Source organism: Enhydra lutris, unplaced genomic scaffold, assembly GCF_002288905.1.
Source record: "Enhydra lutris kenyoni isolate GAN:26980312 unplaced genomic scaffold, ASM228890v2 scaffoldscaffold10, whole genome shotgun sequence".
NCBI lineage: Eukaryota > Metazoa > Chordata > Mammalia > Carnivora > Mustelidae > Enhydra > Enhydra lutris.
Window position 1 is genome coordinate 40,405,881 of NW_019154094.1, and position 14,945 is coordinate 40,420,825.

The 14,945-nt window shown below is 39.6% G+C and overlaps 1 protein-coding gene across 9 annotated transcripts in view; it reads left to right on the plus strand.

Moving 5' to 3' along the window:
• LOC111144365 (SET domain containing 5) overlaps window positions 1-14,945 on the plus strand; it is an 83,328-nt gene that overhangs the window by 42,213 nt on the left and 26,170 nt on the right. The window contains exons 5-19 of one of the 9 annotated variants that reach the window (XM_022498631.1): window positions 497-689; window positions 971-1,076; window positions 1,403-1,611; window positions 1,950-2,008; window positions 2,533-2,711; window positions 3,622-3,660; window positions 7,054-7,296; window positions 7,888-8,036; window positions 8,429-8,546; window positions 9,291-9,400; window positions 10,317-10,566; window positions 10,924-11,007; window positions 12,410-12,667; window positions 13,519-13,839; window positions 14,244-14,486. In XM_022498631.1, coding sequence (XP_022354339.1) covers window positions 598-689; window positions 971-1,076; window positions 1,403-1,611; window positions 1,950-2,008; window positions 2,533-2,711; window positions 3,622-3,660; window positions 7,054-7,296; window positions 7,888-8,036; window positions 8,429-8,546; window positions 9,291-9,400; window positions 10,317-10,566; window positions 10,924-11,007; window positions 12,410-12,667; window positions 13,519-13,839; window positions 14,244-14,486 — 2,460 coding nt within the window. In that variant the 5' untranslated portion in view covers window positions 497-597. The other 8 variants (XM_022498634.1, XM_022498632.1, XM_022498633.1 and 5 more) reach the window with 8 other exon arrangements.

Genomic DNA, 14,945 nt, shown 5'->3' on the forward strand with positions numbered 1-14,945 from the left:
CATTTTCTTGGAAGATAGAATGTTAACCTGGTTTTCCAAACCAGACAGGCACAGTGGAAAGAGCACAGGATTTGGAATTAGACATTGTTTCAAATTCTGGCTCTGTCAGTGTGTAACCTTGGTGATGTCACGTAATCTCACCACCTTAACTTTTCCTTCTATAAAAATGGGGTGCTATTTACCATGTTTACTAGTTGCAGAGTAAATGAATTAATGTATATAAAAGCATCTAGAAAATAATGGGAGATTCAGAATGGTAGCCACAACTCCTCTTATTATTTGTCAATAAACAATAACCTCTGATTACAGTTTTGAATATTTTGAAGTTCTGTGGTATTACCATGCAGCTGTTAAGTAATTGTGTCCTTGATATGCTTGCATGTCATTGATGGATGAGAAATTATTACTCTAATATTTCAAAGGTTTTTGGGGGTTCATCAAGATGAGAGGTATGATAAATATAAGATGCCATTGTTTTTACCTGTACTTTCTTCAGGGTATCCTGTCTTGGTAGTGAATGGAAGAGGGCCTGGTCCCTGGGGCAGTGCAGAAGGCACTTTCATCATCTCACTCACTGCAAATGTCATGTGAGGTTTCATGGAAGTATTAAGAGATCCAATTAAGAAGAATAGTTCTGAGTCTAAACCAGCCCAGAGTGGCTTCTCTAGGGGAAACTCCCTGCTCAGCTGGTACGTTTGTGTTTGTCATTAGGGACACCTTGTATTCCAGGTGCCTGCCTTGAGACATCTGCCTGTACTGGCTTCATGTTACACACAAATTCACATTTAATAACACTCCTGTTATTTATAGGCTTAGTTATGTTAATCAGATTGTTTCACTGAGTTCCTTCTCTTATTCTAGTGGCTGGTGGTTGTGGAAAGAGGAGGGGTTAGCATGGGAAGTTAAAAGTCTTAGTTTAAGGGAAGATTAGGTGTTATGCTATCATGCGTTGCTTTTCGCCTTTGTGCAGCCCTGAATCTGTGGAGGCTAGTCCAGCAGTTAATGAGAAGAGCGTGTATTCCACTCATAATTATGGGACCACTCAGAGGCATGGGTGTCGAGGACTGCCTTATGCTGTGAGTATGCATTTGTTTCTCTCCAGAGCAGTGATCTTCCTGGAGTGTAATCCATTCTTATACATTGTGACTTTCTTGAAATGTTTATATGCAGCATGACGAAGTTGCCCCTTTTGCACTTCCCTGCCTCCAGCGGACGTCTAGCCCTGCATCATTGTTCTTGTTTTTATGTCCCAGTTGACCTTGGCATTTTGTTTTATCACTTTCCTGGTTGAAGCCAAAAAACAAAGGGTACTACTTTCTTCTTTCTTTCCATATGTACCATACTTTAGGGGAGAGAGGGGCCAGTGTTTGGACACTGTTGATTTAAAAAATCTTATTTTCAGGATCATAATTACGGAGCCCCTCCTCCTCCGACACCTCCTGCTTCTCCCCCTGTCCAGACGATCATCCCTCGTTCTGACCTGAATGGCCTGCCGTCGCCCGTAGAGGAACGCTGTGGAGACAGCCCGAACTCTGAAGGAGAGACTGTTCCTACCTGGTGTCCTTGTGGTCTTTCTCAGGATGGCTTCCTTCTCAACTGTGACAAGTGCAGGTAAGATCATGCTCCATCTCAGTTTAAGCCTGGGTTGCTGGGATTAGGGTTTCTTATTAGTAGGGAAAAGCTCAAAGTATTCTTTCTTGTGTTTGTTAATGTAGATGATTCCTTAGTGCTCCTTGGCTCGAATTCTCTGCACTAGGTGAGAATTGCTGACAACAAGGAATGAGAGATTGATGTTAAAGCTATTGAATTTGATATGAAATTTAATGTCCTGGAAACATTTGGTAGGTGGGAGGAAGGGGGTAGTATATGCAGAGACACTTCTCCCATGTGTGCAATGATGTGCTGCATGCTGTTGGAAGGACTACTTTAAGTTTATTTTCCCTCTTTAGGGGAATGAGCAGGGGGAAGGTTATTAGACTTCATCGGCGGAAGCAGGACAACATATCAGGTGAGCCAAAAATGGGTTGGGCCCATGTTTTGACAGATAAATATTTTGTGATTTAAACAGTCATCTCCAGAACTCCTGTTAAGTCCCCATGGTCCCAGCTTTTCATGGAAAGAGAAAGCAGTTCTCTCACAACTTCTGTGTAATTGTCTTGTTGTGAATTAACGTCTCCAGAAACAACATTTTAGCCCCAGAACAATCAAAATATTCCTTGTGAGCACACATACTAAATAAGACAGATCCTTTTTCTGTGTTAACACATTGAGATGATGGAGCTTGGGGACTTCGTACAAGGGGGGAAAATATATCGATATTGAACAGAGTTTCTCTGCTTGATGCCAGTGATACAGAAAGAACTTTGTTTTCCTAAGAAAGGTGGGTATTTTTGTTCTACACATGACAGAGTTAATGGAAGTTATGACTTCCTGAATATGGAAAAGGAATAAAGATAAAGTAATAAGCTGCTTTTAAAATGCACTTGGACACTATTTGTACAACATGTGAACTATGAAATAACTTTTTTTCAGGTGGGGATAGCAGTGCAACAGAAAGCTGGGATGAGGAGCTTTCTCCTTCCACTGTGTTGTACACAGCAACACAGCACACACCTACAAGCATCACCTTAACTGTTAGAAGAACCAAACCCAAGAAGCGGAAGAAGAGTCCAGAAAAGGGTCGTACAGCAGCAAAGACGAAGAAAATCAAGGTATGGAGGGTAAAAGTATCTTAAATAGAAATATGTCTGAAATAGCCCAAATTTTGGACCAAGAAGGTGCCAAAATTCTTTTAAGAAGTGTTTGATCCAGATGTTTGAAGGGCCACTTTTGCTCTGCTTGCAAAAATCGGCTAATCAACCTCTCTTCTGCCACTCCATACCATTACAACTGGCACAAAGTTTCTTCTACTCCAAACCCCATCCCAGATATGAAATCCCAGCCCCATCTGGCCAAGCCTGTATGTGCTGCAGCCTCCGATCTAGGCTTCCACTATCCTTCATTATCTCCCCACCTCCTCAGTCCCGAGGCGTAGTCTGAAATTCTTATCCTGCCCACCTCATGTCATTGGGTTGATTGTTTTTTCCTTGTTTCAAAAAAGTTAGGAAACATCTCTTGAATGATCTAGGCTTCCTCAGTGTTGTGGTCACTTTACTGTATTCTCAACTAAAAAGTCTCCAGGAGAAACCTCTTCTATTTTGTGTTCTTTCTTCCCCATCATGGCAACTTTGTTGCTCCTAGGTGACTTGTCCACCCCTTGTTAAGGGGATTGGTCTTTGTTTTCTTCTTAATTTCAAAACTGGTAAATCTGCAACCTTACAAAATGTTTTTATTTACTTTTTCTTTTGGTGTCAGGGGTGCATATAGGATTTAAGTGATGCATGCTCTTCCCTGTTAATTACTTAGATTCACCATGGAAAGAGAGTTAGCCTCAAAGTTCACTGGCCTTGAGCTACCCCTGTTCTTGATAATAGTGTGGGGGATTCCATTGTATTTGTTACCTAGGGAAAGGGGACAGACTAAAACACTAGTTCTTGCCTTAGTTTTAGTCTCAGATAGGTATAACTGTCATTCTTGGTACCAAGTTTTGTTTTGTTCTACTTGTTTTCCTCTTTGGGATAGGCATTTCGAGAGGGATCCCGGAAGTCCTTGCGGATGAAGGTAAGGGGTATTCTTCCCTGATGCTGTGTTTTACTTCACTGTGATCTTGCATTTTGGTCAGCTTCTTTCCTGACATTGATGGTCTGGGAATCTTGGACTCTGCTTTTTGTTAGTTTGTAATTGTTGCCATTCAGTTTTCGTAGAGCCTTTCTCCAAAGTAGGTTTTCTTGGCCATTTTCTGAAATATTTTCCCTTTCTGTAATCAGCCTTATTTACTGGTTTTTCATTAGCCGCTTTTCTGAGGGGAGGGGGCGGTGACAGGGGGTAAGTGACATTTACTAAACAAAATGGGGGCTGATGTTTTCTGTCCTTCTAATTGGCCTCCACCCCAGGACTGAGGTTTTTCTAGTGATATAGGATCTCTTTTGCACCCACCCTAGCACCACGTGGGCTTTAATAACCAGTTGGGAGGGTAAATTTCATCAGTTAGGAAAGTAGTATTATCGATAGGAATTACTCTTACTGGAATTACTTCGTTTTGAACTGTATTTTTCCTGGCATATCTATTTGGTATAGAAAATTCAAATGATGCTAATGTGTTTCTTTTCTTCAGTTACCAAATGAAAGTGCTTATAAGGTGATACTGGGTGGTGGTTGGAGAATTGAGAAATTACCTGCAATGGTTTAAAAGGACTTTTAAGTACTGGGTGATAAAGAACAGTTTTCCCAAAGGAGATTTGATTTTACTGTCTGGTATCTTCCTTTACCTGTGTATATGTAGGAGGACAGCATAGCTCCCAGTTGGCTTCAAAACATTTACTTAGAATTAAAATCTAATTTAATTCTATAAGAATTCCTATCCCTAGGGGTGCCTGGGTGGCTCAGTGGGTTAAGCCGCTGCCTTCGGCTCAGGTCGTGATCTCAGGGTCCTGGGATCGAGCCCCGCATCGGGCTCTTTGCTCAGCAGGGAGCCTGCTTCCTCCTCTCTCTCTGCCTGCTTGTGATCTCTCTCTGTCAAATAAATAAATAAAATCTTTAAAAAAAAAAAAAAAAGAACTCCTATCCCTAAATGTGTAAATAATAAAAAGCAGGATCTTTGCTATTGACAGTTATATGGCATAAACATTAAAATCTTAATAAGGAAAAGCTTTATTGAGGCTAATATACATAAGTATATACGGAACACTAATATAGCTGATGTTAAAAGAGATCATAGGTGACCTTTTATCTAAAATTTGAAGGCCTCACCTAGCATATACCTATAAAACAGACTTGTACATATCTGTAAAAGCAATGGGAGAGGACTCGGAGCCCAAGAGCATCAGAGTCCTGGGATGTCTTGTAACACAGCCTAATTGTTATTTTTTTTGCTAGATTTGTCTCCTGTAAGAAATTACAATTGCCTTAACTACCCCCTTTATTTTTGTCTCATTTGCTTAGAGGGGATCTTAAATAGACTTATGGGGCAGACATACCCCTGACCACAGCTGTTAAGGCCTTTTCTCTTTTATCAGCTAACTGTTTAACTTGCCTCCAAGTGTTCAAAACCTTTTTGAAAGCTATTGACTGGCTGCCTCTGAAAACTATTTATAAACCTCTCTACATGTAAATACTGCTTGCATTTTCAAGATGTTGACAGTCCCACAGGCATCTTAAAATTTAAATAATAAAAATAATTAGTTTATTTTGATTCTCATATCAGAATTCTAAGTTGGGTTACAAATTTGTACTCAATTCATTATTAGTAAGAACACCGCCAAAGATTTGGTTGGGAGCCATAAGGATGGGAAGTATTTATCATTTAGATTTCTAATCGCAGAATCAAAAGCTTGTCTACTGGAGACTGCTCTTAACCACTAAATGCCGGTAACACATACACCCAGGTGTGGTAGTCAAAAATGACTTCAGATACTACCAAATGTCTTCTGGGGACAGAAATCACCTCTGCTTGAGAACCATGCTTTAAACACACGGAGTTAGCTTCTTGAGTACCCAGAAGAACGGGAAAGCAGAGTAGTCAGAGTTGTATTAGTGAACAACAGCTAGTAATGTGACAGTGGCTTCCAGTATATGTTAAGTGTTGTAAGTCGTTGGTTTAGTGATCACTGCTGAATGCTTAAACCTGGGAATACTGTTTGGGCTCTCCTATTCCCCAGTCTGATAAATACCCTTACATCTCAGGTTTTGAACTTTTCTTTTGCTTAGCTGCTCCTCATACCTCAAGCAGGTGATACTGTGTTCTCAGTGTGTTGACCTCAGATGTTTCTTAGATTCCTTTGTTTATTGTTCATGCTTTTGGACTCTGGTGAGAAGGGTAGAAAACAAAGGCATTAATTTTTTCCTTTCATTTCCCTGTTCCTTGGGGAAAGGATGGTAGACAAAAGTCAATCATAAACAATGACACAAAAGTGAAAGAAAGCAGTTGTGAAGGTAGACTTAAATTTTTTCTGTGTCATTCATGGAAAGTATATCTTAATGCCTGTATTTGCAACTTGAGTGTGGACATGGATTTGCAAGTAGCTTTGGTACTATGGTATCTTTTCCTTCTAGTCATCACTGTTACGACATCATCTCTATCGGTGTTGGTTTTGTTTTCTGATGATGCTTTAAGTCTTTAACACCATGGAGGAGAACATGTGTCAGACTTAAGCTGTGTCTCTGTATCTCAGACATAAAAACTGTCTGTTTAGGATAATGTTATTGAGATAAAATAATCTTTTCTCAGTATTGTCACCATAGAAGACAGTGGTTTTCCTAGAGAAGTAGAGCAGAATACCTCCCAGCATTTACTACACTCCATTTATGCACTCCCCTGCCCCCACCTTACCTCCTCAGAGTGCAGCTGTATAAACTGTCAGAAATAGAGTGCTAGAAAGATATACTCCAGAATGATGACTTTTTCTCTGGGAAACGAGATCACGGGTTATTTATTTGGGTCACATGTATTTTTAGAATGAACATGTATTAATTGCATAATGAAAATAATAAGTCACAAAAAGAAATTCTGGAGAGTAGTGAAATAATATCAATTTAGGCTGGTACACAGATACTCTAAGTATTGAAATTTAAACTGTAGTCTTTTGAGGTATATCTCTTGCTTATTTTTATCAAGATTTTCTTATGAGCTTGATGTCATTCTTCTGATAAGAACAAAATTTCTGTAATTTAAAAATGGTCATAAATTCACAGTGATGGGATAGGGACTATCATCCAGATTAATTTCTCACTTTATTAATGAGGAAACGAAGCTTGTCTAAGAAGTTGTGCAAGGCCTTGCATCTCATTGGTAATGAAACCATGATTAGAAGCCAGATCCCCTGACTCCCAAGCCATTACTCTTTTATGCCATACCAACTGCCAAGTGAAAATAAATTTTCTCTGGAAATTCAGCCTGTTTTCCCCCCATTTTTATGCATGGATTTTCCTAACCTACATGACCTTTGTTCTCTACAGAATTCTCCTTCTGAAGCACAGAATTTAGATGAGAATACAACTGAGGGATGGGAAAATCGGATAAGACTATGGACTGATCAGTATGAAGAAGCTTTCACTAATCAGTACAGTGCAGATGTACAGAACGCCCTTGAACAACATCTACATTCTAGCAAGGAATTTGTGGGCAAACCTGCTATTTTAGACACTATTAATAAGACTGAATTGGCCTGTAATAATACAGTTATTGGTTCCCAAATGCAGGTAAGGATCAAAGGGTGAAAGACTCCCTATAAGTAGTTGAGACTTTTCTGAACCCAAGAAGAGGGCATATAATGGGATTATCATTTCTTTCAAATATATGAACCCCTTAGAATAACAAATTAGCCAGCTCTTGAGCATCTTTAATTAAAAGCAAGTTGTAGTGACTGGAAACTGTCTGGATACATATTTGTAAAGTATTAATTAAAAATGGGTAAAATAGGATAAGAAATTTTATAAAGCTTAAGTAGGAATTTTTAAGGTTAATAGAAAGCTAAGCTTGTTCTTTATCATTCTTGCAGTAGATGTAGAGCCACTAAAATCTTAATCATATCTTTTTCTATGATATTTTTTTGTCTTTTGTGAGGGACCAGGTGACTGTTCTGTTAGGTGGAGCTTATCTCCTAGAAACTTTGATCATTCAAAAATTTCTTAGTTTAAAAAAAACAGACAAAAAACTTCATTTTTGAGCTAAACAGCATACAAATAAAACCTAAAGATGTATTGGTGCCTTTTCCTCAATTAGGAAATACTTGAAGTGTCTGTTGTGCTGCTGTAGCTGTTGTCTAATGTTAATTCTCTGGTTTTACGTAGCTACAGCTGGGAAGAGTCACTCGTGTTCAAAAGCACCGGAAGATCCTGAGGGCTGCAAGAGACTTGGCTCTGGACACGCTTATAATAGAGTATCGAGGGAAAGTCATGTTACGACAGCAATTTGAGGTCAATGGGCATTTCTTCAAAAAGTAAGAACATCATTCACAGAGGAGTGAGGGCTGAAGTGGGCCTGGCAGAGTGGTATGGCTGTATAAAAACCATCCTGGTTGATAGGATGCTCTTGGGGAAAATATTAGAGCTCATATAAGCTCACACCTGTCTGCTATTTGTAGAAAAGTGCAAATAAATCTGCAAATTGTTTAATGTATAAAGTGGTAATGACTCCTTTCCAAGCCAAGCATTCCTTGCTTTGTGCTTATTGTTTAATCAAAAGCAGACAAACGTGATGTTTTTCAAGTTCAGGCATTGCAAAGGACTGCTGCCTCTTCTGTCAGCATATGCTTCATATTTGAGGTGAAGTCATGGGGTGGCCCTTTTTATTTGTGTTGAGAATTACAGGAATTTCAATTATATCCCTTAGACCATACCCCTTTGTGCTCTTCTACTCAAAATTCAATGGTGTAGAGATGTGTGTGGATGCACGTACTTTCGGTAATGATGCTCGGTTCATCAGAAGATCATGTACACCAAATGCAGAGGTAAGATTTCTGTAGCAACTTCTCTTTGAATGGAACCATCAAAGGACAAGTCAACTGAAGAGGCAGTCTGAAAACTTCACCCAGATTAAATTAAGGTCTGTAGATAATAATTATGATCTTTTATCATAAGAGACCCCCAAAAAAGTAATGATGCTTTTATTCTCACTGGATGGGGGCAAGGAATAGGTTTCCTTAGCAAAGGAAGAAATGGGAAAAAGCAAATTTAGTATTTGCTAAGGAGAAAGAGCTAGACTGGATAAGAAATTGAGATCATATTAAAGAAATTACTGTATGATAGAAGATATCATTAGGCCAAACTAAGCTGTGTAGTTGCACTTTTTTAGATTTTAGGTAATAATGTTTTAGATTTAGATTCTAGACATTTCTAGAATTCATTACTCAGTGCATAATCAGCACAGCTACATCAAATGCAGCAAGAAAATCCACAGAGCTTTTAACAGGCTAAGGAATTTTAATTCTCTGATGCAACTGAAAACAGCTTTAAGGTGTAGAGATCTTACCCCAATTTCTAACATTTCAAGGTTTCTCCATTTATTTCAAGAAGTATCATAAATTTTCAAACAGTTAATGTGTAATAGTTTCATGTGAAATGATGGAGTTACGTAAGTAAGACTACCATAACTTATGTGGAGAAAAATTATTTTGTCAAAAGGTTTTTTTCTGTCTTATGGAAAGTTCCTGGTCTTTATGGTAAATCATCAACTGTAAGCCATGTTCACACAGGTGCGACACATGATTGCAGATGGGATGATTCACCTGTGTATCTATGCGGTGTCTGCCATCACCAAAGATGCTGAGGTCACCATAGCATTTGACTATGAGTACAGTAACTGGTAAGACCTACAAAATCTTTCCTACATGAATGGTCTTGTTGTACATATTAGGCTCTTCTGTTGGTCTGTTTTTGTTCCTTGTCATTTCCTTTTTTTAACCTAAGCTTTTCTCATGTAATACAATTTTGGTCTATAAATTGTGTAGGGAAAGACAGACTTAGGGCAGCTTTTTCTAGAGATTCAAATACATAGTATGTCATTGCTTACCAGTCTCCTAACCAAAGGTATTTTGTCTTCATAGCTCTATAGAAAAACAGTAAAAAGGGTAGGAATGAGACACCTAGAAATTGCAGTAGGATCTGTTGTTTTGCACACAGTGCTATTCCAGGGACCATATAGAATGAAAATTTTAAAATTTGCCCCATCCATTCAAACCATGTAAATCTATCTGAATGTGACAAGGCAGAAAAGTAGAAATGGCAAGTTACAGATAAATATGTGATAGATTTTATAAAATGGATGCTTTTTCTCCCTTGGTCTTCTCAGGCCAAAAAGGTTATATGGTAAATTGATGTTCAGCCCAGGTAGGAGAAGAAAAGGAATCAAGAATAGTACGGAATCAGTAGTTCAAAAGTGAGGAGAAGGTGGAGGTAGATGCAGGGGAAGTATAGCCTTTTCAGCCCCTATTATTGATTCACTGCCCACTAAGTATCATAAAGGTATTAGGGAGAACTGAACTTTGTGAGGGTTTCTTTCTTTTCCACTGACCATATGTATGTAGGGGAAGAGTTAGGGTTATATAGGAAAACACTGAATATTGAAAAATATTCACAGGACTCTAATGTGTCTGTTTAACTTATTCAAAGATAATACTAGAGGAAATTACTATACTGTTACTCCAAGAGAATGAATGGACAGTATGACTGATTTTGCAAGGCTGCTGACACAGTCACTTTCGGTTGTTTCTTTGGAGCAGTAATTATAAAGTGGACTGTGCGTGTCACAAGGGGAACCGGAATTGCCCTATACAGAAAAGGAATCCCAATGCTGCAGAACCACCACTCCCACCTCCTCCAAGCTTACCCACCATCGGAGCAGAAACAAGACGTAGGAAAGCACGACGGAAAGAGCTAGAGATGGAGCAGCAGAATGAGGCTCCAGAAGAGGATAACAGTCAGCAACCAGAACAAGTTCCTGAAAAAGCAGTTGTGTCCAGTGACCATGAGGTAATCTTTCCCTCATCAGAGAATGTTGCTGTGGTTCTGATTCTCTGCAAATAAAGAGGATCCTGGTTGCCGCATGTTGTTATATGTAGGGAGTCTATGATAACATTTAATGCCCTTCATATCAAGGTGGGGGTGACATTATTCATTGTCTTTCCTTTTTTTTTTTTTTTTTAATAATGTCAAGAACATTCTCTCAACTGCTTTCCACATTTCAGTTCAGAGAATAGTGCTTATCATCTGCATTTACTCACATGAATAACACTAGAGATTGTTTCTAGAGAGTTTTAGCTACCAAGAAAAAACAGACTGCTTTTTCTTAGAGCCTGAGTACAGCTGAATATCACCTCTGTTTTAAAGGAAATAGACAATCCAGAAGAAAAAGCAGATGAGGAGAAAGAAGAGGTTACAGATGACCAGGAGAACCCAGCTCATAGCAGAAGGGTGGGTACCTTCTAACATCCTTTGGTTTCTGCTACCTATGGCTTACGAACCCCTTCTCTTCTGAGTTTGTATCTGCTCATTCTTTAACAAAATACTATACCATCACCTGCACAAGACAATTGGGGCTTTTTTTTTTTTAATAAAGGAGATTTTATTATTATTTATGTATTTAGTTTTATCACACACACACACACATACAGTAGTTATCTAGTGACTTATCTAATGATTTTTTTTTTAAGATTTTATTTATTTATTTGACAGAAAGATCACAAGTAGGTAGAGAGGGGGCAGGGAAGCAGGCTCCCCACTGAGTAGAGAACCTGATGTGGGGCTCAGTCCCAGGACCCTGAAACCATGACCTGAGCCAAAGGCAGAGGCTTAACCCACTGAGCCACCCAGGCACCCTAATGATGGTCTTAAGAGGTTTCTTTTTTTTTTTCTTTTTTACGATTTTATTTATTTATTTGACAGACAGATAACAAGTAGGCAGAAAGGCAGGCGGGGGGCGGTGGGGTGGGAAGCAGCTCTCCATGGATCAGAGCACCCGACGCAGGGCTTGATCCCAGGACCCTGGGATTATGACCTGAGCCGAAGGCAGAGGCTTTAACCCATTGAGCCACCCAGGTGCCCCGGTCTTAAGAGGTTTCTTACTAACAATCTAGTTTCCAAAGAACTGCCTGGTTGGAACAAAATACATGTGTTTGGGCTCCTTGTTCTGGACTTGTGTGAGTTTTGACATAAAAATAAAACTTTTGGTCACATGGATTCAGAAGTTCTACTCTTGCTGAAGTCAGCCATGTTTAGTTGTGGTCCTGAGAAGTGAAAGGTCTACTTTGTTACTTTTGAATTCCAAAAATGAAGAGAAAAAAAAAATATTTTTTTTTGAAAAATTGGTTTTGGTGGTTTTTTCTTTTACATTAAAAAGTTTTAAATTAATTGACCATTTTGAAAAGTTTAGATTTGACCTTGCCTTTTCCTACAGCTCTTTCCAACATTTAAAGAATGTTTGAGGGGAGGCTGGGTGGCTCTGTCAGTTAAGCTTCTGACTCTTGGCTTCAGCTTAGGTCATGGCCTCAGGGTCAAGAGATTGAGCCCCTCATTGGGCTCTGTGCTCACTGTAGAATCTGCTTAGGATTTTCTCTCTCTCCTTCTGGCCCTCCCCCACTTGAGCATGCTATCTCTCTCTCTCTCTCTCTCTCACTCACTCACTCTCTAAAACAAAATCTTTTTTTAAAAAACAAATGTTTTACTTTTAGTTTTTAACTTCTATTCTCTAAAATATGTGTATCATTTTACTGGCAAATGTCTTTAAATGTGTATGAATTTCCATTAATAACGTTTCTGAAAAAATACCCCATGTCCTATTGAAGCTTCCTTCTATGTTAATGGCATTTCTTTCTAGACCCGGGAAGATAGGAAGGTCGAAGCCATCATGCATGCTTTTGAAAACTTAGAGAAAAGAAAGAAGCGGCGGGATCAGCCCTTGGAACAAAGCAGCTCTGACGTAGAGATTACTACCACCACTTCAGAGGCCCTTGTGGGAGAAGAGGCAAAAACTGAAGCCCCTGAACCCGAAGTTAGCAACCCTGCTTCAAACATGGCCATCCCAAGCACCCCACAGAGTGTTGGAGTGAACACCCGGAGGTCTTCCCAAGCAGGGGTAAGAGATGAAAAGACTCCAGGCCTTAGACATCCTTGCTTTTGCAAATGTCAGTTATCTATCTTGTGGAATAGTCAACAACAGCATTTTCAGCTTCACCTCATAATGCAGTAAATAAAGCCATTTTCCTCAGCTGATTTGTGGAATTCAGGGAGACAGAATTTGACAAGACACTTTTAGACTAGAATATAACTTCATACTATTTCTGCCAGATAAAACTGTGGTGAATTCGGGGCACCTGGGTGGCTCAGTGGGTTAAAGCCTCTGCCTTCGGCTCAGGTCATGATCCCAGGGTCCTGGGATCGAGCCCCACATCGGGCTCTGCTCAGCGGGGAGCCTGCTTCCCTTCCTCTCTCTCTGCCTGCCTATCTGTGATTTCTGTCTATCAAATAAATAAATAAAACAAAACAAAAAAAACCGTGGTGAATTCATAAAAATCATTCCATATCTCTTTTGGCTCTTCTGTATAGCACAATTAGGCACCTGACCTTTCGTAGGATTCTCAGGATAAACTAATCTTTTCTTTCCTTACCCTGGCCATGAATTCACAGCCTAAGCAAAACCTCAGTACCTAGGAAAGAAATAAAGGAAAGAATTACCTTCCCTGCTAAGAACCCTAAAATAGGTAGCTACTTTCAGTTGACTTTTGACCTATTTTATAAATACTTGCTAGTAAAGAAATAGATATCTGCCTATAGGCTCTTTGGCTGATGGTGTAAGTTTTTAAGGATTACATTTGAGATTAGTGTTTCTAAATACTAAATATTCAGAATGTTTAAAGTGAATAGAAGACTGGATGGAATGTTTGCTGATAAGAAATTTCTGGTAAGCATTTAACTCTGCTCTTACAGGATGTTGCTGCAGAAAAACCAGTCCCCAAGCCACCTCCAGCAAAGCCTTCTAGGCCCCGACCGAAGAGTCGAATTTCTCGGTACCGGACCAGTTCAGCCCAAAGACTAAAGCGTCAGAAGCAGGCCATTGCACAACAGGCAGAGTTGGCACAAGCTGCCTTGGAAGAAGGAGGAAATAATAGCTCTGTAACTCCTACTGAAGCTGGAAATATAGACAGTTCAGGAGAAAACAGGCAATTAATGGGGTCTGACCCAACTGTGGTATCAGTTACTGGATCCCATGTCAACCGTGCTGCACCTAAATACCCCAAAACCAAAAAGGTAAGTCATAAATACATCTTCATAAGTCTGGTCTGGCAAGGGCTGTCTTAGTATGGTGAGAGGACCTGTAATCTCCAGAAAAAGGCACCTAAGTATTATTAGATTGAAAAGTTGTAGATAAAAAGCTTTGAGGCAGCAAGCTGAAACCATCCTACTACCTTTCTTTTGTTCCCTTAACTTTTAGGCAGAGCTTAAATTGCTGATAACTGGAATTATTGCTCCCTTAATGATCATGGAGAGGGTAAAGGAAGATATTTTTGCATTCTGAATGCCTAGTTCATACTTTCTGCAGCTGCTGTATCTACCTCTGTCCTAGTTTCTAGCTGAGGTTTGTCTTTGAGCTCTACTGCTGCTTCTGGCTTTTACATCTACAGCACCAACTAATGATCTCTTTTCTACCTTAGTATCTAGTTACAGAATGGTTGAATGACAAAGCAGAGAAGCAAGAATGCCCTGTTGAGTGCCCTTTACGTATCACCACGGACCCAACTGTACTGGCAACAACCCTGAACATGTTACCCGGTCTTATCCATTCCCCATTAATTTGCACCACCCCCAAACACTACATTCGCTTTGGCTCACCCTTTATCCCTGAGAGACGTCGAAGGCCCCTTCTGCCTGACGGCACCTTCAGCTCCTGTAAAAAGGTATGTCTGTGTTTATGTGGGTTTTTTGGTTTTTTTTTTGGTTTTTGTTTTTGTTTTTTTAACCTAGGATGCCTCTAATTGTGACACACCTAACATTTTCTAGATAGCCACTCTCTGCCCATGTGAGTTTATAATGAGTTAGTTTCAGCCATGAATAGTGATGCACCAAGAGTCAGTGGGACGAAAGCGGGATGTATACTACATTTTTGGTGCTCAGTTTGTGAGGATTCACTGTTGTCTTTTCCGAGAGCCCTTGAAATACTGAGTTGAGAGCACACAGCAGTTGATGACTGGGTAGGGAGGGATGTTCTGTGTGTGCTCTTGTGGTATTGGTTAATATGTCCATTTGTGATTACCGTGTGAGATTGGGCCCCAGGTACTCTAGAGCACTATTGCGTAAGTAAAAAATGATTGAATTGTGATCCGAATTAATTTAATTACATTATCATTTGAGTGAGA